The sequence below is a fragment of the Pteronotus mesoamericanus genome, unplaced genomic scaffold (genome assembly GCF_021234165.1).
Source record: "Pteronotus mesoamericanus isolate MK-2021 breed Mesoamerican mustached bat unplaced genomic scaffold, CSHL_Meso_final contig_41, whole genome shotgun sequence".
NCBI lineage: Eukaryota > Metazoa > Chordata > Mammalia > Chiroptera > Mormoopidae > Pteronotus > Pteronotus mesoamericanus.
In genome coordinates, this window is record NW_026555152.1 from 9336418 (window position 1) to 9364297 (window position 27880).

Below are 27880 nucleotides of genomic sequence, written 5' to 3' on the forward strand. Positions count from 1 at the left end.
AGCACATCTCAACTCCATTCCTGCCTCTGGTCAAGGGAAACCCTTGTCAGTCAATCACATTTTGTTGATGATAAATATTGTACCTTTCGGTCAAATGGTTAGTTGACTGAAGCAGCAAGCACATGTTGAAAATTTCATTACACTGCTAAAATCTTTTACACCTTAAAGTGAATAAAAACTGCTTGAAAATGGCTACTAAAACCTAAACATGTATATGTTGGTTTGGCGTTTTACTCTGCAATTCTGCAGCTCTGCACTGAGTTTGAACAGTAGGGCTACAGCTATGGAGAGTTCCTCCTATGGAGAGAGAACTCTATAGAGAGAGCCCCACCGCCTCTCAGGTCCGCGAGCTCTGGGCTGCTGGCCAAAACCACGCCCGTGACTGACTTTCTCCTCCTCTCCTTCCTCTTCCAGGGGTCGTATCAAACACCTGGATGTGGTGACCCTGCTGCGCCGGATTCAGCCCCCACTGGGTTTTGGGAAGCTGTGCCCTCACCGTGTGGCTTGCAAAGTAAGAGATGACCTGTATTCATGGGAGAAAGAAAATATAGGAGGCAAGATGCCTATTTGTCGTGTAACCTTGGTCAGGCCATTGATCCTTTAAGGGAGTGAAGACAACATTTTATGTGCCTGAAGAAATGAGCCTGAGCCAGATTATATTTTAAAGTTCCTTCCAGCAATAAGTTCTCAGATTCAATAAAAGAAAAACAGACTGAGTGCCTCATGTCCCAGTGTGCTACGTGCCCAGTCCTGAATAAAGGACCTTGTTCTGAACAGACTTTGCTGCCCCATCAAGGTGTGCCCAGGCAACCTGGAAAACTTCCCATCCAGGATGCATGGGTTGCAGTGCTTCCCTGGGATCACAGGGCCATTAGAGCCCATGAGTCAGTTTCGGGGGCACATGAAACCCTACCGAATGTATATGAAATCACTGAAAAACTCAGAAGTTGTACCAGGGAGAGAATCCATCATGTTCATGAGATTTCTAAGTGAGTCAGTGATGTTAAAGGCAGATGACCTAAGTTCTGTCAGACCTAACTCTTGCCCATGTGGTCTGGCATGGCCCTGAGAGGGGGCTCCCCTGAAGCCATGTGCCCTCTCTTGCCTCACAGTGATCCTGCCTCTGTAGCTCAGCACTTGCTGAAGAGGCTTGTTTCCACTCTCTCCCCCTTTCTTTTAATTCTCATTATCTCCATTCTGTATTCCATGCTGGAATAGTTACAAGTTGAAAAGGGGGTGGTGGGAAGTGACGTCAGAGAGCTGTGCAGAGGAAGAAACACAAACAGAAAAATCCAGCTCTGTGGATAACCCGCCCAAGAAAAATGAAGAAATGAAGGAACATAGGACCTTCTATTTATGCTGTTTTACTCAGTTTTTCCTCATTTGTACGTCTACTTCATTATAAAAAAAGAAAAGATTTTAAAAGATTTCCAAGGGTATAAAAGATGTGAGGGTAAAAAAAAACAGCACATATTAAATATAAGGTAAAGCAGAGTAGAAAAGAGTAGCAGGGTGAGTGCAGCCTGCATGAGGCCGCAGAGTGTCCATCGGGGCCTCGGATGGGCCCAGGCGGGTGCTGATTGAGGTTTATGCTTCCCGGGGACCACTCTAAAATTCACACCGTCCATGAGAATCAAGAATATCCAGTTACTCAGAGTAATTATAACCCTTTTTGGCACTATGATTAACAGGAGGACACCATGTTATCTAATGAATAATATCCTTGACCACATCCTGACAGTAGGTGCCAGGGTGAATTTCATGCTGCTCTTTCTCACAGTGACCCAGTGTGTGCCGAGGGCCCCACCCCCAAGCCTCTGTCCAGCTTGATGTAGAGGCAGATTTTTCGATATACAGGAAAAAAAGACACGCTGCATCTCCTGCAAGCATCTTCCATTATTCTCTCTCTGATCAGGGCTTTAAGTGAATGCGGGCTGGCAGGTGGGCTCCCCACAACTGCCTGCACAGCCGTTCTTTGTTGCCAGCAGAGAGCACACCCATGTGCATGAGCAGCATTTGAGCAGGGAAGTAGGTTGGAAGCAAGGGTTTACTAAGGACAAATTCCATTTCTCCCTCACTCTGTGCAGCAGTGTGAGAGTACTTATGGCAGAGCCAAGATTCCCCCCAGCATAGGTTTTGAATACATTTCAGTGACTCGCGCTTAGACACCCCCTCCCCACTCTGGGCACATGGCCACAAGGGTAGAGGCTCCCTCCCAGCATCCTCCTGCCGTGGTGGTTCTGTAGGTCCTTTGGGAACCGTTTGCTGTAGTCACCAGCCTTGCCCTCCTTCCCCTCCAGCGTCTGGTCTCCATGAACATGCCTCTGAACAGTGATGGGACAGTCATGTTCAATGCCACCCTGTTTGCCCTGGTCCGGACAGCCCTGAGGATCAAAACGGAAGGTAAGAATCACCCACAGGGCACTGGAAGAGCCACTCAGAAGCTCTCGCACACCAGCCGGAGGGGCAGTCAGCAGCCTGCATGGTGTCCCAGGGCCTTCCCACCTGGACAGAGCTGGGGTTCAGCGGTAACCTTCACCTTGGGGATGTAAAAGAGGCCTAGTCATGTCTTCTTTGACCTTCTCGCCTCTAGCTTATTTATGTTGAACTCTAGCTTTCCATCTTGAAGTCATGGGGTATAGTTCAAAAAGCAGAAAAAAAATTAGTGTTATCCAAAGCAAGACCAAGCCCACCTCAGTGAAATTTTCTTGGCTACAAGTGGGTCTCTCAAATGCTCAACACTTTTTAAATTAAAAAGACTTCTGTGGGGGAGGGATAGTAATGGCAAATGGTGATTATGGTCAAGGTCATCACATGCCGTGGCCCAAGGGCTCCACCAGCAGCGGGTCGGGGTGAAGGTCTCACCTGCGCCCCCCTAGGCAGCCCTGCTCCCTCCGGCCTGTGTCTGCCGGGAGGAACACCTTCCAGTTTGCGCGAAGGCACCCAACAGGCTGCAGAAGCTTTGGCGGCCATAATGGGCTGCCGGTATAATTGATAAGTATTTCTGAAACACTCTGTGGAAAAAGCTATGTGAAATGTGCCTAAGTGATGCCCTTGCTCTCCAAGAGCCGCTAGCCTATTACAGTGTTTTGTAGAGTGTGGTCAAAAGACCACCTGCCTCAGATTCACCTATTGGAGTTTGTTTAAAATACTGAGTTCCAAGCACCAGCCCAGGTCTCTAAACTGAGTCTCAGAGCAGAGCTCAGGGATCTGCCCTTTCAACCAGCCACATTAAGATTCCTACAGGAACTAGAGTTTGAAACCCTCTTGTATTGAAATCAGAGAAAAGACAGAAGAGACAAGCAATATGTCTTCTGCTCCTTCTTACGCTTCAGTCTAAGGGTCTCAGGCGGCCAGTCATGGTGTGTCCTTTAGTACAATGGCAGGAGTGCGGAACAAGGAGATGGGAGACCTGAATCTGATAACGTGTGCGATAAGTCACTTATTCTCTCTCTACTTAAGTTTCCTCATCGGTAAAATAAGAAAGGTGATGAAATGATATGTGGGAATCTGGTTCAGTGAATAACCCACAGAGGTGCCTTCTCTCAGTTAAAGGTTTCCAGAAAATAATAAACACCTGAAATGAAAGAAAACAAGAACAGACAAGCAAGGAACATGTCAAAATAATGAGCCCATCTTTAATAACATTAAAAATAGTTCAAGTTCTGCTGCTAAACTGAAAAGGAAACAAAGGCTAAAGAATATACTCTCAGTAGCCAGTGCAATAGCTCAATCTGAAATAGGTATAAATAGGCCTATTTCTCATCCTGAAGGGATTAAACACCCATTTAATCTATGGTGTATATATAACAAGGGGAAAAATTGGAAGGAAATTTATTAGCATTGATTATCACTGAGTAGTAGAATGAGCAGTGACTTTTACCTCCTTCCTTTACTTTTGTTACTTTCCAAATTGTTCACAATGACTATCACAATTACGTCCAGGAGGAAAAGTTTTCTTTTCCAAGGAGAGAAGATTTAATGACCACTAGAAGGAATGTCCTGCAATACTTACAGCTTGATGTAAATTGAGAAGCTAAATTTTCATTCGTGGAGGAAGCCAGGCCCTCACTATTGAAGACACACTGTCTGCGCAAACGAAGTCCCAGCTGAAGGGTGCCAACCACTGATGAAAACGCAGAAGGAGCTGGGCCGAAATAGCCGGTGCACACAGCCTGTCTCCTGGACAAGAGGAGAAGCCAGCCGCACGGGAACTGCAGTCAAGAATTGAAGACGACTTTAAACACGAAGACATGTATCTACTGCACAACACTGTCCCTGTAGGTCACAACACTGCATGGCATCCTGAAAATTCTGTCAGGCATGTAGAGCTCATGCTACATGTTTTTGCCATAATAAATTAAAATTAAGGAAAAAAAAAAGAGTAGCTACCAAAGGGTCAAGGTGCCAGCTCAGGGGCAAACCTTTATTAGAGATAAGCCCCCAACAAAAGTGTTAATCACTTAAGTCTAGAAGACAAAGGCAAGTTCTTAGAAGCAATCAGAAAGAAATGAGGGGAAGCATCTAGTTTTGTGAGGATGAAGTCTTGACCAGTTCATACCTTTCAGTTTTGAGCTTGGAAGGGACTGGACAGAAAATGACAGCCACTTCGGCGAACCAATCCTGAGCCACACACACCTTTGGGATGCAGCAGGAAGGCATTTCTAAATGTACTTAGATGAAGTGAAACAACTGTTAGTGAAGTTCCACAGTTACGCACATCACCGTGAGAATAAACTGAGGCTTGAAAAAAAGATGGAAGATTCTTTTGGAAGATGTATTTATTGCCTACGTCTGACATAATAAACTATCACAAACTGGGTGCTTAAAACGACAGAATTTTTTTCTCTTAGAGTTCAGGTGGCCAGAGTCCAAAAGGAAGGTGTCAGCAGGAGGTCCCTTCCAGAGGTTCTGAGGGAGAACCTGTTCCATGCCTCGTTCCTAGCTCCTGGTGGCTGCGCCCCTCCAGTCTCTGCCACCATCTTTTCATGGCCTTCTTCCCTGTGTGTCTCCTCCTCCTCGTATAAGGACACCCGTCATATTGGATTAGGGCCCAACTGAGTATTACCTCACCTTAGCTAATCACACCTGCAAAGACTGTTTCCATCTAAAGTCACATGCCAAGGTTCTGTGCGGACATGAATTTGGAAGGGACACTATTGAACCCACTACAGAAGATGAGTATATTTGAACAACACATTAATTTTGACCTTTTCACTGCATATGTCAGAAACCACTAACTACCTTCACCAGGAAGGGAACGTAACCATGAAGCACTCCCCGCACCACTAGAATGCCAAAGCTGCGGGTCCCGTTTGGATCCGACAGTCACGCAGGGGACTCAGGAGTCAGCCATGCTCTCTCCATTGCCAGCCCTGCTTGCTCCTGCTGGGCTTCCTTCCAAGGGAGCCTCTCTGGCACGGCCATGGAGCGACCGCAGCTCAGGCAGTCTGACACCAGAGCTCCAGCCCCGCCGCCCCGCCGGGTGATAGCAGTAAGCAGTCCAATACAGGCAGGCCTCGCTTTACTGTGCTTTGCAGATACGTACTGTGTTTTCATTAATACTAAGGCAAGACCCTTCACCAGCAATAAGTTTAGGACTCGCTGAAGGCTCAAATGGTGGTTATCATTTTTTGGCTCTACAGCATTTTTCAATTAAGGTATTTACATTGTTTTTACAGATATAATGCTATTGCACAATTCATAGACTATGAGTATAGTGTAAACGTAATGTTTATATGCACTGGAAAACCAAAAACTCAGGTGACTGGCTTAATTGCGATATTTGCTTTTATTGTGGTGGTCTGAAATGGAACTTGCAATATCTTCACGGTTTGCCTGTGTTGGTTTCCTATTGCTGCATAATCAATTGCCACCAACTTTTTGGCTTAAAGCAACACCCAGTTATTAGCTCCCAGTTTTGTAGGTCAGGAGCAGAACCATGGGGTAGCTGAGTTCTCTGCCCAGGGTCTCACAAGGCCAAAACCAAAACATTGATCCGGATGTGTCCCGTTCCAGGGGCTCTGGGCAAGGAGCCACATGCAGCTCTCTCAGGTTGTCGGCGGGATTCATTCCCTGCCGTTACAGGGTGGGCTCTCCCTGGGGACCACGGAGCCCCCAGAGGCTGCCTGTCTCCGCTCATTCACAACACGGTGTGTGCTTTCTTCCAGGCCCGCACCACTCTCTCTCTCACTCCTGCTCCCCGCCGGGGACAACTCTCTGCTTTACCTTTTGACCCCCTTCCCACATTACTTTTTAATTTTGTTTGTTTGTTTTGTTTTTTATTGACAATATAGTATTTTATATATATATATAATATTATAATGTCAAAAATTGACGTATTGGTACAATTGACATATAGTATTATATTAGTTTTAGGTGTAGAACACAATGATTTGATATTTGTCATCATCATAAGTTTAGCTACCACCCACTACCCTATGTAGTTACAATTTTTTTCTTGTGATATTATCTACTCTCTTAGCAACCTTCAAATATGTAATACAGTATTAACTATATTCACCAAGCTGTACTTTATATTCCCAGGACTTATGTATTTTATAACTGGAAGTTTGTACCTGAGAACTCTTTCCTTGCAAAGAGCTCATGTGATTAGGTCAGGTTCACCTAGATAATCTCCCTATTTTAAGGTCACGCGTGCTGTATAATCTAATCTAATCTAATCTAATCTAATCACAGAGCGAAACCCATTGTATTCACAGTCCCCGGGACTGTGCAGGGTATATATCAGTGATGGTAAGGGATGGGTTGGGGGCATCTTGGAATCCTGCTACCATGTCCTGTCTTACAGCTGCAGGTCTCAGCTTTCCTTTCAGACGGCAATAAGGCCCGTATCCCAGAGGCCGCAGCGGGTAGGCACCTAATTATGCCTGTTTCGCCACTGGAGAAAGTAGACCCAGAGAACCCAGTGTCTTCTGATTTCTGATTCCACACTGAGGTCATGCCACCTCTTCCCCGCAGGAGACTCAGCACAGGGCTTTGACACTGGGAGAGACTGCTCTTCCTACCAATGGCCCATGTTTCCCTGGCGACCACAGGCTGTAAGAAATGCCATCCGTGAAGAGCCCCTGTGCTCTCCTGGCCAATGGCTGCTGAGCTTTGTCCTGCACCAGCAGTCTTGTCGGCTCGGGAAAAGCATGTGTGGGGGCGAAGGGACGCCGCTGGCCATTCGGAGCAGTGGGCAGAGAAGGAACGGCATTGGACAGGGCGCAGGAGGGAAAGAGGAAGGTGGAGGCAGATGGTGGGAAGACAGGGAGGAAAGAGAGTGACACAATGGACCAGGACTGTTTGTGGGGCACACCCCATGGGGAGCCCACCAGGGGGCCGGCAACACATCAGCCCCGCGCATACCTCCCTCTCCTCAGGGAACCTGGAACAAGCCAATGAGGAGTTGCGGGCCATCATCAAGAAGATCTGGAAGCGGACCAGCATGAAGCTGCTGGACCAGGTGGTGCCCCCCGCAGGTGGTAAGTGCTCCCCGATCTGCGCACGCTCGCCCCCTGCCCATTCTGGAGTCACTGGGCTGGCAGGAGGGCCCCTTTCCCAGTGCCCCCCGCCCCGCCCCAGGGGCCGGGACGGCCTTACAGTGAGAAGGAACGCGGGCGCCATGCCCTTCACAAACTCAGAGACGGGCTGTCAGGCTGGAAGTCTGGGCCAGCCCTGCAAGTCACAGATGAAGCCAGGCGAGGCCCCTGGATGCTGAGAGATGTGGCAGAACTTCAAGGAAACTGCAAAGTAAAGGTTTCCCTATCCACCGCTGGGCCGACAGCTCCAGTGATGACAGGGCCCCGAGAGCCGCTCCCGGGCGGAGGCCCCTTGTGTCCGTCACAGAGCAGCGTTGTCCCACCCTGTGCGCCCATGGCCCCTTCTCCTAACAGAGTGTAGCATAGGCCCCTGCTGCTGTCCGGGAGGACAGGCGCGGGAAACGCGGGCTTCCTACACATGTCATTTCCAAAATGTTAATACAATGCATTAACACTAGTATAAAATGTATGAAAATAAAATGTTATTCAATATATACATGCTCAGGCACAACCAGGCCAGAAGTTACAATTAACTGAAGACACTGCTCGCATGTACCCACTTATGACGAATAAGTGTGTTTAAAAGAAGGAAGGCTGTTGAATATTGCTGACATTTTGTGTTTGTCATTTTGAAGTAAGGGCTAAATAGATTTAAATAACTATATGTACACGCATATATACATGTACCTCCATACACACACATACAGAGGACAGAGGACCAACGCGGACTGAGACAGGCGGGTCGGACGGTGGGTGAGTCTGACACCGCAAGGAGCGCCGACATCAGGGATACAGTTTTCCAAAACCTGAACCCCTGTTGGTCACATTGAAATGAAACAAAGTCTTCTAGCAATTTACACAGTGGGCTGTATATCTGAAAAATCCTGGATGTATTAAAACAATGCAAAAAATGTTTTGCATCATATGTAAAACGAAGTTAGGTTCTTAGCTCAGATAGTTATAAGCAGGTTGTTCCCCTACATGGGTATCCTAAGGTAACACTTGAAAGACATGCAGAGCGCGAAGCTATTATTTATTAGGCAAAACGTGTCTCTGTTTTAAGGGACATATCTAGAACCACCTAATACCAGCAGCACCCCTAAGTCACTGTGACAACTAAACAAGTCCCATGAATTTCCAAAACACTTTTGAAAACGTGACACCACCCTTGTTGAGAACCCCTTCCTGTACAGAAAGCAGGAATTGGACTAAGTAGAGTCACAGAGACTACATTACATACATTATTTTGTTTGCTCCATATAACATTCCCATGATGTTTGCTCAGAGAATTGAAGTTCTTAGAAACTAAGTAGATGACCCAAGGCTACATGGTGAGTACCTAGCAGATTCAGGATTCGAACCTGGGTCTGGGGGATGCCAGGACACTGCGCTCTATTCGCTGGTACAGTTCCTCCCCAGCTACCCTGGGCAAGGGCTCCGGGGCTTTTCCTCCCATGTGGGAATGAGGCCCTTGCCTGGTGGAAAGCCATCACGGTTGTGGATTTGGCTCTCCCTCGGAGACAATTAGAAGCAAGAGAATCATCACAGACCCCTAGGTCTGACCCAACCAGCTGTCTCCCGGGCCCATTGTCCTTCCTTCACAAACTAAGAGGTGGAGCCCAGTGGCTCCTTATAGGTCATCAGCTACTCCCGTTGGAGACTTACTGGCTTTCCCACCCCACGGTTTATTCTCAAGACAGGGACTGAATATGTCATGGGTAACTTGGGGCCACAGCCGAACAGGAACCCAGCCAAGCCACACATGAGAAAACCCAGTCTGTCTAGTTGAAAGAAAAACTCAAACTTGCACAGGAAAGGCGCTTCTTCTATCAACCCTCCTGTTTATGTTTAAGCAAAATTATATTTGTACTTAGGGGACTGGTTGATTTATGATGGGCATCTGAAGCTTTGGAATCAAATAAGAATTTGTTAGTAATGTCAGTTAAAAAAAAAAGCAAGGTGGGAAATAATTTTGATAATAGGCAATTTTTTCTGTTAAAAAAAGAGGAATAAGAATATACTTGCTTATTTACAGAAAGCATTGACGAAGAATATCTGGAAAAACACTCAAGAAACTGATAAAAAAGATTGTCAGTTAGGAGGTAGTAGCATGGCAGATGGAAGCAGTGGGAGAGAGACTTTCACTGTATAACTTTTTATATGTTTTTGTCTTTTTGAACCATGTGAATGTACTATCTTTTCCAAAAAATAAATTTAAAAAATTTTAAAAGTTTGGATGCTGAAAACAAATTAAGAAAGCCCAACTAAATTTCTCTTGTTTACCTCCAATTCTCTGTCCTTTCTTCAAATGTCTCTCTTCAGATGACGAGGTCACGGTTGGCAAGTTTTATGCTACTTTCCTGATCCAAGAGTACTTCCGGAAATTCAAGAAGCGCAAAGAGCAGGGCCTCGTGGGCAAGCCCTCCCAGAGGAACGCCTTGTCCCTGCAGGTGAGGGGCGGGGGCCCCCATCCCGGGGAAAGGCCTGATCACCTTCCTCTGACCTCTGGCCAAGGTCCAAGCCTCTTGCCAGTGGGCTAGAGGTCAACTGCCTTCCGAAGGTAGATGTGTGTGGGGGGAAGAGGGGAGAGGACACTGTCCTTTCCCTCTTGTGTTCTTCCCACACACACTGGCCTCTGTGGAACTGCTCGCTCCATAGCACCCAGCTCTCTGGAGCTCAGCTGAAGCTCCCTGACAGCCCCTTGCCTCGTGCCTCCGTCTTTCTAGGATAGGAAAGTGGGTTCTTCCACCCGGGGAAGATGCACAGGTTCTAAGGCATGTCCGTGGTTAGTGCACACAGGTAGGCCTTCTGCAGGCCCACCGCGTGGTGCACGCGGCAGGTGGAGGCTTGGCAGAGGAGTCCAGGCCTTCACGCATGCCTCTGGTTCCAGGCTGGCCTGCGCACGCTGCACGACATCGGGCCTGAGATCCGCCGGGCCATCTCCGGAGACCTGACGGCTGAGGAGGAGCTGGACAAGGCCATGAAGGAGGCTGTGTCTGCCGCCTCCGAGGACGACATTTTCAGGGTACGTGGAGCCACACAGCACACGGCCTTGGCAAAGTTTGGCTTGAAGCAGGAGGGTGGGCTACTGTTCTGCCAGGAAACCCAGGGAGAAAGGCCTGAGTTCTGTGGCAGATTCCAAGCTCTTCCCACTCTGCTATTTGCTATCCCTCCACCTTGTCCCTGCCGGACTCTATCTCAAACCAGGGCCCCCAGGATGTGGCAGCTCAGAGATCATCACTGACTGGTGAAGGAGCCATTTTCCTGATTGAAATGTTTCCAAGGAGAAACCTACATTAGAAGCTTCAAAGTGGTGACCCTTGGGCCACATCTAACCCGCAGGCCTATTTTGTTTGCCAACATTTGAAAATCTGGCACATTCATATAAAAATCTAGACTCCTGGCTTCTCCTGGGAATATCAGAAGGTCTGGCAATATCAGGCTGTGTTCCCACATGGCAACAGAGGGCTGAGACCAAGCGGCGGTTGTCTTCTCGAAATAGAACTTGTGTTCTCCAGGTTGCAAATGTCCCCTCTCCTTTCCTGGATATGGAGGCCAACCATCAGTGTTACAATGAACACTAAATATGGCTAGAATGCTTGGGCTCTTGCATCCAGTTCTCCCCACTCCCTTGTAGCACCTGCCTAATCCCAAAGGTATTTAGCTAAAGATTGTTCTGTAACAAGGGAGAAGCTGCCGACCATAACTGTACCAGGGCCTGTGCACCCCGCTCCCCAGCCCCCACGCCAGGGCTCCCAGGCTGGACAAACACAGGAGGGAAGAGGAGCCCGTCCTGCCGCAGCTGTCCTGCCATCGCCATCCTCATCCTCATCACTGTGACACATTCATGACCGAATGGCCGCAGGGACACAGCAGCAGGCTAACACTACCCCCCAGAGACCCCATAGATCGACCTTGCCAATAGCTCCTTGCCCACTTGCCCAGGACAAAGAAAGAATGTTGGGAATAAATGCTGGTTCTAGATTTGAAATCTCTTAAGAACCTCCTAGGAGAAAGGAGGCCATAATATTGGGTAATTGAGGTAGAAAATTCATCTTTATTTTCAAAACTTTTTGGCTAACACAGTTTCTAGCTCACTGAGCCAGGTGGGTTCCCATTTTTTTAAATCTCGTCGGAATCTTCTGGTCCCTTTCCCCACCTCTCAGACCTCACGGCTTCCAGACCCAGCGGCTGCCGCAGGGAAGGACTGCCACCCTAGACCCGTCCTAGAAACTCAACCCCGGTGTTCAGAAGGTTCAGTAGAAACTTCCAGGGCAGCAGCGTCCCCGCCGTGACTGGTTCCCACAGGCTGTCCTGTCCTCGCCATTCCCCCAGGCCCTTCAGAGGGGGCTGTGTGGGCCCCTCCTGTCCAGCTGCCAGGCCACGTGGGTGAACAATGCCCTGTCTGCCTCATGCTGCCAGTGTGGCTGTGCTCTCTGGAGGGCAGACGACTCCCCGTGCCTTGGCTGAGCAGGAGAGGCTGCTGCGGGGCGCTCTCCTCCACCCACCCCTCCTGTCTTGCCTACAGAGAGCCGGGGGCCTGTTTGGTAACCATGTCAGCTACTACCAAAGCGACAGCCGGAGCGCCTTCCCCCAGACCTTCACCACCCAGCGCCCACTGCACATCAACAAGACCGGTAACAGCCCCGGCGACACCGAATCGCCATCCCACGAAAAACTGGTGGACTCCACTTTCACCCCCAGCAGCTACTCCTCCACTGGTTCCAATGCCAACATCAACAATGCCAACAACACAGCCCTGGGCCGCTTTCCCCGCCCCACCGGCTACCCCAGCGCGGTCAGCACTGTGGAGGGCCACGGGCCACCCCTGTCTCCTGCCATCCGGGTGCAGGAGGCATCATGGAAGCTCAGCTCCAACAGGTAAGCAGGAAGGCGGGGCATCCAGAGCCCATGCACAGAGGCCTCCCACACTCCAGCTCAGGGGGGTCAGAGTGGGCAGAACTTGGCCCCCAGCTTTGCCTCTCACCCCTCAAGCTGGGGTGGACGCTGCCACCCCAGACCCAGGGGCAGAACTGGGTGAATGCCCCCTCCCAGTTCTGCCCTTGGTTGCATGTGGCAGCCATGCTCAGGGGAGGCACCATGGCCCTACCAGCCAGCAGGTGTCCTGAGGAACACAGCTCGGGACGGAGCCTGCTCTGCTCTCTCACGCTACGTGCGCAGAGAGCCTTGATCCCCAAGCTGTTTGCACCCTGGCTGCACAACAGATACCATTCCCCAGCCTTTCCCAAGTCTCTGTCCCAACCTGGTCTTTGGCGCAATTGGGAGGGGAACGAAGCCACTGCCTCCTCTTTATACCTTTCTCACACCTCCAGGGAGGGCATTTTGGCAGCAGGAGGCCCTTTGCTGTAACACTGGCTCATTCTGCCACAGTATAGGATCATTCCTGGTAGTTTTGACTGCACCCCCCAACTCCCTGTGCTCTGCTCCCTGATGCTCCCAGGAGCATTGCTACGATGCACCTGAACAGTAGTGCCCACTGCATGCTCTGGGCCTCGGGAAGCGCAGCCTGGACCTCAAGGGTCTGCCTGTTTATACCAGCAGCTCAGGGCTCCCAGGCCAGGTGGGAGAGGGCACGCCTCTGCATCTCGCCACTTCACCCTTAGCTGACCTGCTCTTCCAGGGCGCGGTGGCCACGCCAGCAGGACAGCAGTGCCCCAGCATGCCAGGTTCTTGAGCCAATCTCATTTTCTGCCCTTGAGCTCAGAAAACTATCGAGAAGTTCCAGTGTGTTTCTAAATCCATGGACATGTGTACCAAGCTGCTTTCATTCAAGGAACCAACATGGCCACTTGTAAGTCCACACAGCCGGGCCACTTACCCTGTCTGATGGTAGACAAGTCAAATTGGCCGTCTGTCTACCTTACTTCCTAAGATTAGCTGGCTCAACCACCCAACACTAGTGCTGGGTGAGCCCTGCCCAATTATACTGATACCGTCTACGTGCAGGGCAATGTGCTCAGCACTGGATTTCACGTGCTGATTTTGCACAGGAAAATGTCAAAGTTCAAGTGGCTGGCCTATGGCTGTCTTGGTGGCCCCTTCCCTTTTCTGCAACTCTCCTCCCTTCTAAGTGCTTCAGGGACTCAGTCCTAGTATCATTTTCTTCCTGTTCCCCTTATCAAACCTCTCCTTAAGGAAGGATTGTTGTCTTCACCATCAGTGTCAGTGTAAATAAATACCTCCTTTAAAGGGAATTTCATATGACACTTTGTTCTGTATTAAATAAAGGAAGGTAAAAATCATTTTAGAGAGGAGATCAAGAGAGACACCAGGGGATTTCTTCCTTTCCCCACAGACACACCTATTGATGAAATAGGATCAAAGCAAACACCTAGCACTATGCCTAGCACATAATAAATGCTCCTAAATGTCAGCCTCCCTCCCCATCACAGTTGGTAAAAACAGCACTCAGAGCAGCAAGCTCCAGATTGGGGAGAGGGACAATTTAACCAAAATCCCAACCCTGGGAGCTGTCTCTCCTGTCACACTTAGCTCAAGGCCAAGTGTGGCAGCTCCAGGACTGGCCTCACTTTTGTTGAGGACAGGCCAGCACGCCTTGCTCGCAAAGACCCCCAAGAGGCAATGTTACCTGCCTGCTGTCATTCTCTGTCTAGCGAATCCCAATGGGCCTTGCCAAAGCTCCTTCCGTGTCCCTCTCTTCACACGCCGTTGCCAGCCTTTGACATCGCATCTGTCCCTCAGACTGCGGCGCGGGCCGCCGCCTGGTACGACCTCCCCAGAGAACTGCCCTTACCCTTCCCAAGTGGCCCTCAGTCCAGAGTCAAAGCTGGGGGACTGATCCACTGCTCAGCTCTGAGAGGATAGACTGGGATAGTTCTCTGATGCCCTCATGAGTCTGAGGATAAAGTGGGTCCCAGTGTGCAGGATCTAGAGGAGGAATGGGGAGGTGGGCACTGAGCTAGGCAGAGACAGGAAAGGGGAGAACACCTAGACCAGAAGTAAAGAAGACACGACCAAGTGAGCAGAAGACTCTGACCCAGAGCAAAGGCCTTGTCATTCAAGGCACGTCCTGATATGGGGGGTTTCAGCTCAGCAGACTCGGGCTTGCTCCCCTCTGCTCAGAAGAGCACACCCCCCTGTGTGAGCCTTCTTCTCTGTGCCTTCACTCCAGGGTGCCGAGGTCAAACTCAAGAGCATGTCAAAATATGATACTGGGACTTTCTCAGCTCTGCCCAACATGTGCCCAAAGGCCCCACTACCTATAGAAGAGGGAAGGGACAGCCCTCATGCTGGCCCACCCGCCCTGTATAGTGCAGCCCAGGACCCTTCCTCAAAGCTGATCCTTCCCACCTTTCAAAGCACCATCTCATGTGCTGCTTCATTTGTTACTTACAGTGAGCCTCTGAGTCAGACAGGGCATATGTGCCTCCGGTTTTACTGAGGGAGATCCTGAGGCATGATCACTTATGTCCCTTATGCCTGAGGCTAACTGAATGGGGTCAGAACTCAGGTCTCCCCTAGTCCTAACCCTTTTTCCACCTAGAAGCACAACCCCAATCCTAATGCTTCCATGGCTCTGGCTTCCTCGGCGACTGCAGGGGGGGCGGCCATGACGGCTGTGTGTGTGAGTGCGTGTACACGCGTGCGTGGTGCCGCACTCGCTGAGGGAAGAGGAGGAGGGCTGGCAGTTTCTGACTTTTTTCTCCATCTTGGCCACCTTAGGTGCCACTCCCGGGAGAGCCAGATAGCCATGGTGTGTCAGGAGGAGTTTTCTCAGGACGAGACCTATGAGGTGAAGATGAGCGAGGACACGGAGTACTGCAGGGAGCCCAGCCTGGCCTCCACAGAGAGGTGAGCTCCACTGCCTGCTGCCCAGGCTGGCCTGTGTGCGCAGAGAAGGGTCTGGGTGAAAGGCAGGTCCTGGGGTCCCTCCTCTTGGGGTGGTCTGGGACGGGGAGGGGATCACATATCAAAAGAGCACCTACAAAGCACCTGTCCCCTCTTTGGGGACGGAAGCCTCCGACCCACACAGATACACAGATCCCCTGGTTAGCTTGGCTCTTCCTCACAATACGGTACTTCCAGAAAAAAAACTTCTAAACATTGTTTCTAAAATCTTGGGTGGTGCAACCAGCCAATAAATATATTTTAAAGTGAGACTCATTACACACATACATGTAGTATTGACCAATAAACAAATGTTAATAAAACTAGTGGTATTTATAATAAAGCTACCCAGCAGATGGCGCTGTTGGCAAATGGTGGCTGCACAAGGTCAGTGCTGTAGTTTTTTAAGGGCTTTTTAACTGCAGATCTAACACATTAGAAGGTTGTGACATTTACTTAGTCATGATCAACACTTCTAAAAGAAAGTATAGCACAGCATAGCACAAGATAACATAGACCAGGATAGTACAAGACACGTATCCAATGTCACAAAGGTAAGTATCATTTTGTGAAGCATTGTTTAATTGCCAATGATGCAAGTATGTGTGTAATGAGCCCCATACAATGTATTTATGAATGCAGGTTACATTTAAAAAGTTTAAGATGCACTGTTTTAGAAGTTTTCCTGAAAGCACTTTATAGTAAAGAAGGGTCAGCCCTTTCAGGCTTTAGATTTTTTAGAGAATGCAAATTAATACTTGGCTGCATATCCTAGAAATCAGGAAAAGCATATCCTTCCACCCATTTTGGCCCTTACTGAGTGCTTGGTACATCCAGAAACTGGGCCAGACCATGAATAAACTGGCCTCGGCACTCGGAGATTTTGAAAACTAGTTAGGAAGCTAAGAGAATCTCAGAAGAGGAAAATAACATGGAGATTTTCTAACTAATTGCCCAAAGAGTGGTACAACAATGAGGGGTACAGGCATCAGCAAAGGTCAAGGTCAAGGTGACCACAGCAGGCACTAGTCACAAAGTCAAACTGAAGCTGGGTTCTCAAGAATGGGTACGATTTGGATAAGAAGGAAATACAACAGGGAAGGTTTGCCCAGCTGAAAATGAGAGGAAAGGCTTACACATTTTGGTTCAAAACTTTCCTCAACATGTACAAATGCTGGAAGTCAGTGAATTGGGAGCAGGAAGACAGCACAGCCTCCACCCTCTAAGTAGGCGGAGTCACAAGAAGAGCAGAGCCACTGGTCTCTGTAAAAGGAATGGGTTAGAGTACAATTTTGGAAGGACAGTTATGCCCACCCGGGGTAGTAAAATCAATTTAGTGGATTGCAACGGACGCTTTTTAAAGAAACAAAACAGACTAATGTAAAACAGAAGCGATCAGAGTGCAACACATAAAGGTTAAGTATGGTCCATGATGCCTAGTTCAGTCAGGTGTGTCTCTGCACACTGGGACTGTGTAAAGCACAGTCCTGACTGTGAGTCCCATCCAAAGGCTTAGAAACCACGGCCTGGATGCCCCTACGCTCCCTGACAGCTCTGCAGCCGCTGACTGGATGATCGTATGGTGTCGTTGGCAACTGCCGGCCTGTGCTCTTGATGAGGAAGGGGTGGGCAGGCCAGGGAGGATGGGGTGGGGGAGGAAGTTGGGGTAAAGTTTGGACTCCTCACACTAACAAGAATAGATCAATACATGGAAGAGAGGAGCCCAGGTCATTCCTGGAAAGAACTTTGTGGGCCTTTCTCCACAGCTTTGACCCAAGAGTGCCTGTAGAGCCTCCCATCCGAGCTGCGGGGCTCAGAGTCGACAGGCAGGGTGTGAGGGGCCGGAAGGGTCCTGGGGTGGCAAGTTCCTGCCGCCCCTCCCCAAACCTTCAAGAAAGCACAAAGTGGGGGTTCCCTTCTCTGAGGGAAAAAAAGCAAACTACCTTCTGGGATGGCCGCTGTCCTTGCGGGACGCACTGCTCAGCCTCCAGGAACAAGCCCCAGGGGTTCTCTGCTCCAGGCTCGCCTATCAGGACGATGAAAACCGACAGCTGACACCCCCAGAGGAGGACAGGAGGGACGTCCGGCAATCTCCAAAGAAGGGTTTCCTCCGCTCCGCTTCCCTAGGTAAATCCCCACACCGTGCTCTCAGATGTGGCCAGTGGGCACCCCCAGACGACTGGCCAGGCACTCAGGGGTGACAGAAGCTGTGGCAGCCTGGCTCAAACAACCGCCACAGAGTGGGCTGGGCAGATTTCTAAAGCAACAAGAGGGAATTAATTCCAAGGACAGGGCTTGCTGGGAGAGGACTTGGACATATATTCCATGGTATGTGTCAGACAAAGATGGAGGGTAAGGAGGTGGTGTATCCAGGTCACTAACAGCGCCCCTCTCCCTTCCCTGGGTACGAGTCGTCACAGAGCCTGTCTTTTTTTTCCTGCTCTGATCATAGTTCTTTGGCTGGCTTTGCAGGTCGGAGGGCCTCCTTCCACCTAGAATGTCTGAAGCGACAGAAGAATCAAGGGGGAGACATCTCTCAGAAGACAGTTCTGCCCTTGCATCTGGTCCATCATCAGGTAGCTCACACTTTGGACAGGCCACTGGCCACCTCCTAGTAGGCTAGACAAAAATCCCCGAGATCCCAGTCTTCCCTGCTGCAGACCACTGCTGCCTCCCCACTCCTGGCCCTAGCAGCCCTCGTGGTACGGGGCTTTCTCTCCACAGGTGAGAGCCTTCACAAAGTCTGTCATTTCCCAAGGTGGGGACCTAGGAAATACTGGTGGGCAGGAGCCCCTTACGTGGTCCCTAAGGACCAGCGGCTCTGGGACTCCACGAGCTTTCTCCTTACAGTGGCACGCGTGCCCTCTCCTCAGACCCTGGCTTCCGCCCGGGCAATCAGGCAGACGTCATCCTCCCTAGATTCGCAACGCACACAGGAACTGAGCTGCACAGAGATCCACCCACTGAGATACACTAATGGTCAGAGAACTGGCCAGCTACATGGGCAGGAGTGGGCAGTGACACCCAAGGGACACAGGTCCGGGGAGATGCAACAGCGGACATTTTTCTCTTGGCACAGATGACTCTGAGATAGTGAAATCCAAGGCGCCAGCATCGGAAATGCTCTTCGTATCTGACAACTAAAGGAAATGTCAAAGAATTATGGAAGGCAGTCTCTTACCTCCAGAAAAATTAGGTTTTAAACTAGAGTTTCCTAAGTTTTTTACCTCTTTAATTATACCCCCTTGCCACAGGCCTGTGCTTTCAATAATAAGTTTTTATTCAAAGGCATTCAATTACCAATCAAAGTTTATAATCAGCACAGATGGCCAGTATGGTTTGGCTGAGTTGGTGTGATTTCAGCTTAAAGAAATGCGGTTTTGCTTAGCCTGTGTGGCATTGCCACAAACACATGATCTCCAGGGACCCAGAGACCCCAGGACCCAGGGCGGGTACCATCGAGAGCAGTGGTGAGGGGAGACTGGCAGGCTGCAGGGGGTGGGGGAGCCACTGTGTGTGATATTTTTAAAGATTTCTGGAAGGTGACTTCACTCATCTGTTTTACCATTCTGGAGAGCAAAACACTCCTCTTTACCTTCATTCTCTCTTTCTGCCTTCCTGCTTCCCTCCCATCCCTGCAGCCTTGTCCCTTCCTCTCTGCCTCTCCGGCTGGCCTCTCCCAGCACACTGTGTCACTGTCCCTCGGACGTGTCACATCAGGGCAGACTGTTGTGGCAGTTCACGTGGGGACAATGACCCGCCCTCAGGACACTGAAGCACAGCAGGGGCAGGGGACACAACTGTATGAGTAGTTTAATCACAAGACAGTGGAAGACTTAAACAATAGTTCAAAAACAAGGTGAGCTAGAGATTGGCAAGACGTTATTAATGGCCTGATTAATTGTAAAAATTACACCAGTAAGGACTAGTTTTGTCCAGCTCTTTGGATACACAGTGTGCTTTTTTTCAGACCCTACTTCACTTGAACATATGCATCAATCTGCAAAGCAGGGAGACAGTGGACACTATGTTCTGGTCATACAGATGACATGGCCTTCGTCCTCTCTACTGACAAGAAAGCCAAAGGAAGAGAAGTCACAGCTAGTGGGGGATAGAGCCAGTGCTAAGGAGCAGATGACCTTGACTCCAGTTTATCACAGCTTTTGGAGTTTAGAGGAGACAGATCTGATCCCTTCAGCCTGAGATACGAGAACATATAAGAGAACATGTTTTAGCGTGATTGAAACTTGCGCTGGGTCTTGATGAGGTAGGGTTCAGAGGGGTGGAAATGACGGCAGGAGGAGTTCCAGGCAGGTGGAACTAGTGGGAAACAGTAGCTGCTGAGAGGCCAGCCCTCTGGGCCTGACTGTGCCCAGTAACGGCCGCTCCTTGTGTGTCCGCAGGCATTGGCAGTGGCGGGCCTGAGCCCCCTCCTCCAGAGAAGCCATTCTCCCACCACATTTCCCAGGCCATGCGCCACCCCCCCTGCCACGCCCGGCAGCCGAGGCTGGCCCCCGCAGCCCATCCCCACGCTCCGGCTGGAAGGAACCGAGTCCAGCGAGAAACTCAACAGCAGCTTCCCATCCATCCACTGTGGCTCCTGGTCTGGGGACCCGACGCCCTGTGGGGAGAACAGCAGCGCCACCCGGAGAGCCCGGCCTGTGTCCCTCACTGTGCCCAGCCAGGCCGGGGCCTGGGGCCGGCAGTTCCATGGCAGTGCCAGCAGTCTGGTGGAAGCGGTAAGTGACTCCAAGCTACACAGCAGACAGGCGAAGGAAGGGTCGGAGGGAGCTCCTGGTTCTCTCCCAAGCAATTGGAGGTCAGGTCTCCAGAAAGACCCTCGATGCCAGGGCCTGCTGCAGGACCACATGGCATGCGGGAAATTCTGACCACATAAGACGCTACTGGCTTCTGCTGGGGCCGGGCGGAGGCCAGGGGAGACAGAAGCTGTGCGGCAGCACGCCCTGCCGCAGGCCGCTGGGGGCGCCGAGGAAGGCTGCGGGGCGCCTCTGTGGCCAGAGGCGTGCCGTGGCCGCTCCAAGTGGGAGCTCGGGCTGCCTTCGTTCACCCGCAGGAAGTCCTTATGTAGCTCCTGAACCTGGTTGCTCAGTTGAATAACCCGGGGAGCTTTGGAAGCCTATGACCAATGAAATGGGTATTTTTAAAAGCCTTTTGATGATTCTAACATACAGCCAGGGTTGAAGCCTGTAGCCTAGAACAAGAGCACTTCCTGGTCCACCATGTTCCGCCCTGGTTAGAGTGCCTAGTGCGATCCTTGCACCACACCTTAGGGTACTTTTGACAGATTGGAACCATCCCGAAGGTGGGTGACTGGGCTGGCAAGGTCCCTAGAAGACATTTCATATGAGAACAGGTTGAAGAAATTTGTGAAGTCAGCTTGGAGAGGAGGTGACTTGAGGAGACATCTCAAACCTGTAAGAGTCCTGTCTTCTGGGCAAGGGGTCTTAAATGCAGGACTGACAGGCAGGCAAGTTGTAGCCCGCATGTGGAGATCTTCCCAAACGAGCTCTTCCAAAATGAGGAGGGCGTTCCTGTAAAGCAGTGAGCCGCTCGCCGTCTGACATGTGCAAACGGAGCTGATGCCTGTCCAGACCCCAGGCTGTCACACAGGGGGCTCTTAAGGTTCCTTCGGACTCTAACGCTCTGTGCTTCGAGTGGTCTTGGTTGCCCCTCGTTCGGGCCACATGTCTCCACTGAGCACCTGCCACGTGCAGGCTGTGTTCCGGGTGCGCGGACACTGCTAAGAAACAGCTACTTTGCTCTCACAGGCTCACGTTGTAGTGAGGAAGGACAGATAATAAATAAGCCTGTATGTCATGTGTTAGGAAGGGGCAGGAGCAATGAAAAAAGTTAGGCAAGATAAAGAGTAATGGGGGAGCAGGACAAACAGAACGGGGAGGGGAGTGTGCCAGGCTTCACTCTAGTGCTTCCCCACCCACTGGCTCAGTGGCTGATTTCCCCAGACCGGTCACTAAAGCAGCTGCCAGGAAGGAGGGTGCTGCTCTTGCTGAGCCAGCTGGCCCCTCCCCCGCAGAGGCAGAGGCGGGTGCATGCACAGTATCTGCACACATTGTACTCTGGACCCTCGCCCCGAGTTAGGCGGCCAAATGGCAATGGGCAGTGGGCATGGACTGACAGTTCCACCAAAGGAGAATGAGGGTTTCTTGGAAAGAATAATTAATATAGGGTGCCAGGAAGGAGAAAAGACAAAGGCAAACTATTCTAGCTGTCAGACAACATCCCTGCGGCTCCTCGGTGAGCCAAGTTTTCATGTATTTGGTAACAGTTTTCACGTCCCCCCAGCCAAAAGGTCTCTCCTCCAGCCTATACACCCCAAATTTCACTCGTTCCCTCTGAGCACTCCACTGCGTGTGCACAGGCACACACATACGTGCACATGTGCGATGCATGCACACACACTCGGGAAGTTTCCAATCAGAAATCCCTTGCTCTAACCCCAAAAAGAAGAGTTGAGCTGCAAGAATAATGTTCCTCTTTGGTTCTTCTTCATGCCCACCCCCCGTCCCGCCTTCAGGTCTTGATTTCGGAAGGACTGGGGCAGTTTGCCCAAGATCCCAAGTTTATCGAGGTCACGACCCAGGAGCTGGCTGATGCCTGCGACATGACCATAGAGGAGATGGAGAACGCTGCTGACAACATCCTCAGTGGGGGCACCCAGCAGAGCCCCAACGGCACCCTACTACCTTTTGTTAACTGCAGGGACCGGGGGCAGGACAGAGCAGGGGGCGAAGAGGACGGGCCCTGTGGGCCCAGCCAGGAGTGTCGGAAGAGCGAGGAGGAGCTGCCGGACAGCAGAGCCCACGTCAGCAGCCTGTAGGAGTCCGGGCTGGGAGATGCGGGGTTTTTTATTTGTTTCAATGTTCCTAAAGGGTTCGTTTCAGAAGTGCCTCACTGTTCTCGTGACCTGGAGTTAACGGAACAGCGTCTTCATTCATTTCGTTGGGACAAGATACAGAGTTGGGTGATGTGGAGAGTGAGCTTTTCGCTTTTCAGGGGTGGGGGAAGAAAAGCAGCAACCCCAGTTTGTGTCCAAGGAGGTAGAGTGGTGAGGAGGAGGAGGAGGAGGAGGCGGAAGGGGAGGGGAGGGAGCGCAGGAGACAGCTGCCTGCCCTCCCATTGTATTTCAAGCCTTGTGCCAGGAACCAGCCTTCGCCTTGGGCACAAAAGGCACCCTCAACTTCCTGTGGTAGCCCTCACCGAAAGGACCTTTGTCAAACGGGTGTCTTTCAACTTTGCTTGTAAAAAAATCATTTTGCACATATTCTGTACGAGCCTCACTGTCCCCATAGAGCCAGGGCCCTGTGAATTTGCAGAAGGGAGCAGGCAGGACTTGGACCCAGCCACACCTGAGAGGGAGGAGGAAGCAGCAGGGGGCGCCAGGAGCCGGGATCCAGGAGGAGGGGTGGGGCGGGTGCTGCCGCTGCCCTTCCCCCGCCTTCCCCCGCCGGCCATCCCCCTGCGTCAGGATCACCTTCTCTGCACGGGCTGCGGAGCTCCGCCAGCAGCAGGCCAGCCTGCGGCCAGGGGAGCGGACCACCCGCCAAGAGGAAGCAGCCAGCTCTGGACAACGCCAGGTGGCGCTGGGTTCTGCTGAGCGCTCTTTTGTTCTGTGGTTTGACATTTTTCTTGACAGCATGTTGCAATTTTCATTTCTCTTTTGGTTTTGGGTTTTTGTTTTTTTCTTTAGTTTTATTTTCCCAGGCAGAGGAGAGGAAAAAGCGTCTACAGAGTTGTGTAGCCACCCACCTTACTGTTTTCACTCTTGCAAATGTAAATGAGGTTAGGTATGATATTATTTAAACGGGTGTGGTTTCCTTTTTCTACAGTGGGTTCACTAGAGCCACTGTAGGAGAGTTTTACCAGACATTGTGTATGCCCAATCATTTCTTATAATTTCCGTAGGTAGTACAAATTTCTTTGGTTTGGTTTTATAATTTCAAGGTAATCAGCAATGCACTTGATAGGGTCTTGCACAGATGGGTGACTGAGTTAGGTTCTTTTGAATGCTGGGTGTATTGGTGGGTGCCAGAAGAGAGCAAGTGTGCATGAGTCAGTCTCCGTGAGTGTGTTATGTGTGTAGCGGGCTGTCTGTGTGGGTACGTCGATGTGTGTACATGCGCCCACGCAGTGCCCCCATGCGCCCAGTGAGTACACAGCTCCCCGTTTCTGGGTTAACAGGGAGATCTGAATCCAGGGCCATTTGAAAGCAAAAACAAATCACTGTCTCTGCTTCTGAAACGGGAATCAGTAACTCTTTGCATTTTCTGTCCCACAAGATATGCAAAAACAATGCAATAATACTCATTTTAAAAATACAATTGTGAGTCTTGTTGGCATTAAAACTGTATTTTAAAAAACACATAAATTTAAGGGAAAAACTCAAGAAGGCATTTTGCTTCGATATATTCCGTGTAATGTTTTATTGCATTGATAATGTTTCTGTTGAAGAAACCATTATACTTGAATTCAGGTCAGTTTCAGTATTTTACAAATATTTTTTTAAAATTGAATTGCAATTGTGCCAAGCGAATATAATGAATTGAATTAAGTTTGTTTTTGAATCCACCTCTTGTATATTTTGCTGCATGTAAGTAAATCATTTTGTATTTGGAGTGTGACAAGCTTTACCGTTGAACTCTTAAGTGCTTTTCTATATGTGGTTGGGGGAAGGGGAATGATTTTTTTTTTTAATTTGTACAATGAGCAAGGGTATCACCAGTGTAAATCATTATTCTGCTACCCACTAACAGGTTTGGACATTACTGTTTTGCATATCTTGTGTTTGCTTCCATTTCCCTCAATTTTTCCAAAGCTATGCGATAGGTGTATTTGTACTACATCTCATTTGAGGGACCAGGACATATCTCATTCCAATCTTCCCTCTATCTGCTCTGCACCAGTCCTCTGATTGGGAATTTCTCTAGAAACAGCCCTTTACTGAGAGGGGCCAGGAGGCCTTCTGACCAGCCTCTCTCCTCACTGGGCAAGCCTCAGCATCCCCCGAGGGAGAGGAGAGGTGGCTGACTTTTCTCTTCACTCCCATAGCACAAGTTTTGCTCAGTGGTTTTTCAGGAAAGTATACACTGATGAGGAGATGGGATTAGAGTTGGGCTGCTGGAAGGGGAAGGGAATCCTGGCTCTGGCAACTGCTCTACCCAAACTCAGACAGCAGGGGCTAGAAAAAGGCAACCAGGTAAAATCTTTGTCCATCCCAAAGCCAACGCTGTCTTGCTCACCTCTCCCTCTTTTCTGCCCTCTCGGGCAGGCTTTCCTCCAGACCTCCATTCGTCTGTGTGGCAGCCACGGAGGAGACCAGAACAAGAGAGGCAGCGTCAGGAGGTCACCGGGGTGTAGAAACAGAGACTCGGTGGGGGCTTCTCTGAGGCCAGTTTGCGTCTACCTAGAACATCACCCTGTTGATGCTGTCCTTTGAATAGATCTGAACAATGATGGTCAATAAGGGATGGATTTGGGGAACACAGGGCCCAGCCATTCATCCAGAATTTACCCAGTGAATCTCTTCCAGTCCAAGGTACTCTCATCCCTTCTTGGCACTTACATAAGCAAACTAGAAATTTAAATTGGAGAAAGCCCATTCCTCCGCAAAGATGAGCTTTGTTTTCATGCACTGATTCATGAAAATGTGGAGAGATGTGCTGGAAACCCCCAGGTTAGCCTAGGGTAGAAACAGAAGAGTTTCTTCCTGCTTCTCTGAGCCCAACCCATCCAAACCCTCTTGGTTCCTCCTCAGAGCCATCTTCTAGAAATTAAGTTCAGGCGTTACCATTACCCTTTGTCTACTTTCCCAAAATGCCTGCCACTGTGCCACTAAGATTTTCATCATGATGGAGAGGGGAGCCCTTTTAGATTAACATCTGGTTCTTGCTATACATTTGATCCCTAGATAAAGCTGGGAATCTTAATTCACCACATACACTCAACCTTTTCATGCTGCATTCTATTTTCCTTCTGGACGTCTCGTCTGTGTCACCAAATCTGACTGGCCGTCACCTTGGGCTCCAGGCTGGGCTCGTGCCAGCCGCTCCCAGGGCCCCGCCTAAGTGCAGCCCCCTTGCTTTTCACCACTCACACCAAAGGCTCGCTGCTTCTTTCTAGTCCAGTCGGTCCCGAACACCAGCCAGCCTCCCTCCCTGCCCCCACAAGAACAGTGTCAGCAGTGACAAGGGCGCTTTGCCTTATGCTGCTCTGAAGGAGAGGAGTTTCAGATGGGAGTGCCCGGGCGAGGGCCTCTCGGAGCCTGCCCCCCTGCGGGACTCCTGCGGGGCTGACTGACGTTTGATAACTGTCATCATCATAGACTAGTAGCTTCAGTCATGAAACCAGGCAATGCCACCCACGGTGTACTAGGTGATGTTTGCTCTCCACCTAAAGGAGAGCTTTCCCCATGACCTTGTAGAACTTCTGGGTGGCAGGAGAAAAGCAGCCAGTGCTGAGGACCCGAAGGACCTGAAGAAGTGCGGCTTAAGTTCTGGGTTTCGGGAAACTTGGTTTTATCATTTTCTGACTAGCTCGGCCTCTTTTATTTTCACACCTTTGCTCTTTTAAAAACTACTCACATGCATGGCTATTTTCAGTTGTTTCCTTTCTGCCTGTTCATAGAAGTTTCTTTTTGGCTTTGACCTAAAAAAGGAGACCTTTTCCCTAGATTTTGGCTTGATTCATGAATTTTTCTCTGCTTCAGAAGATACTAGCTATAGTCCCCTCTTTGGCTTCTAAGTCTGATAGACATCCCTCTGACTGGGAAATACGAGGAAAAAGGAACAAGGCTTCCTTCCTCAGTCTTGTATTCTCCTCTGGGACCCCGCTTTCCAATGTCAGGGGCTTGTTTGGAGTGAAGCTACTTACCACCTCCTCAGAGCCATCTACTTCCAGGGATTCGGCTTATCACGCTGTGGAAGGTAGTAAGGCGACCACAGAGGTATATCTTCCACTGCCAAAGTAGTATCTTTCAGAAATAAGAGCACCCAGAAAATGAGGAGTTCGGAAGTCATCAAAAGGATGATAGTTGTTTTACACAGGCCTGTCACTCCTAAAGGCCAAGAAATAGAGCAAGAGCTTGGGGTAGGAATAAACAAGAACCCTGGCGGTTAGCGTTTTAGCCTCATCAAACCCAAATCATACATGTTGCTATGGAAGGTGATGGCCTCTCTACCTGCAGAGAGCTAGGAGAATGAGTAGACATCATCTGAGAGTTAGAAACAGTTTAGCAAAGAGACCAAGAAAAGGTCTCAAGAGGACCTCTTTAAGCCCTGGGGAGTCAAAAACATTGCTGTTAGAGTCCCGGCCAGCTCCGTTTCTGAAGACACAGCTCTGGTCTGGGCAAACAGTAAGCCCAGAGAGAACTGGAAAAGAAATGGGGCAAAAAGGGCATATTTTGACTTCCAGTGTGTCTGTTCCCATTTTATGGAAATATCCAGGTCAACCACTCACAACAGCCAGTGCAGGGCCGAGGCTCATGTCTCAAGGATCTACTTTAGAAGAAGAGAAAAGTAACATTTTGACTGACATTGTTTTCCCAACCAAATCAACGTTACCTGGCTGGATGTGGGGCGTCTGCTCCCCGGTCTTCCCTCTGCTGATGTCGCTGCCCTTGTATTGGCCAGCGTGCCACAGGACCCAGCCCCAGAGGCGGCCTGAAGCCCTCCCCTCGCCCACCGTGGAGCTCGCTGTCACCCACGCCCAGGTGCTCCAGCAATGACACAGCTGCGGAGACCCAGGGAGGAAGGGGTCCTACAACTGTCAGGGCGGGGGCGGGGGCAGGGGCATCGGCTCTGCCCTCCTCCCTAAGCCGCTCTCTATTTCAGCCTCCTGCCCCAGCCCCCCATTTCCTCCCTCCCCTCCCCACCAGTCCAGCGAGAGACAGAGAATTGTGCCATTCTTCACATGGTTTTTTTTGTTAAGCTATTTCTTGTTTTACCTTTATTTATTTATTTATTTTTCAAAGCAATGGCATATTGCTGTATGGAACCAGATACCAATATAACAGATAAATGGGTTTCTGCCAGATTTCCACATTGTTGGGGAGACACTTGACCACCACATGCACACATTCACACACACACAAACCCATATGCAAACTTGCATACACACAGATGCACACACATACGTTCCCATGCATACACCTGAGTCCATGCATATACACACACACACACTCACATATACACTCACGCACATACCCACACACACGTATCCTTAAGGGACAAGTGTCCGTGCTGGGGCTGAGCTCTAGACAAATGATTTTGCCTCCTTCCAGAAGGCTGAGCACTATGTAGAGAGAAACAGGGAGAGGGCCAAAGTAGCTTCCTTGGCTGAGAATAGTGCCATCTGAACCTGTTATTACTAGGAATTAAGTATAATTTATCTACATTAAGAAAATGCTACTACTTCTAAAATCAAGACCTTTT

General features: G+C 50.0%; 1 protein-coding gene across 1 annotated transcript in view; it reads left to right on the plus strand.

Moving 5' to 3' along the window:
* The window catches only part of CACNA1C (calcium voltage-gated channel subunit alpha1 C), a 603963-nt gene extending 581691 nt beyond the window's left edge, over positions 1-22272 (plus strand). Inside the window, exons 39-52 of the mRNA XM_054577199.1 lie at positions 415-511; positions 2301-2403; positions 7386-7487; positions 9867-9994; positions 10435-10569; positions 12073-12425; positions 13756-13780; positions 14451-14472; positions 14615-14666; positions 15249-15377; positions 17434-17540; positions 17886-17989; positions 19817-20152; positions 21970-22272. Coding sequence (XP_054433174.1) covers positions 415-511; positions 2301-2403; positions 7386-7487; positions 9867-9994; positions 10435-10569; positions 12073-12425; positions 13756-13780; positions 14451-14472; positions 14615-14666; positions 15249-15377; positions 17434-17540; positions 17886-17989; positions 19817-20152; positions 21970-22272 — 1996 coding nt within the window. The remainder of the gene's footprint in view (positions 1-414; positions 512-2300; positions 2404-7385; positions 7488-9866; positions 9995-10434; positions 10570-12072; positions 12426-13755; positions 13781-14450; positions 14473-14614; positions 14667-15248; positions 15378-17433; positions 17541-17885; positions 17990-19816; positions 20153-21969) is intronic.
* Positions 22273-27880: the final 5608 nt, after the last annotated feature.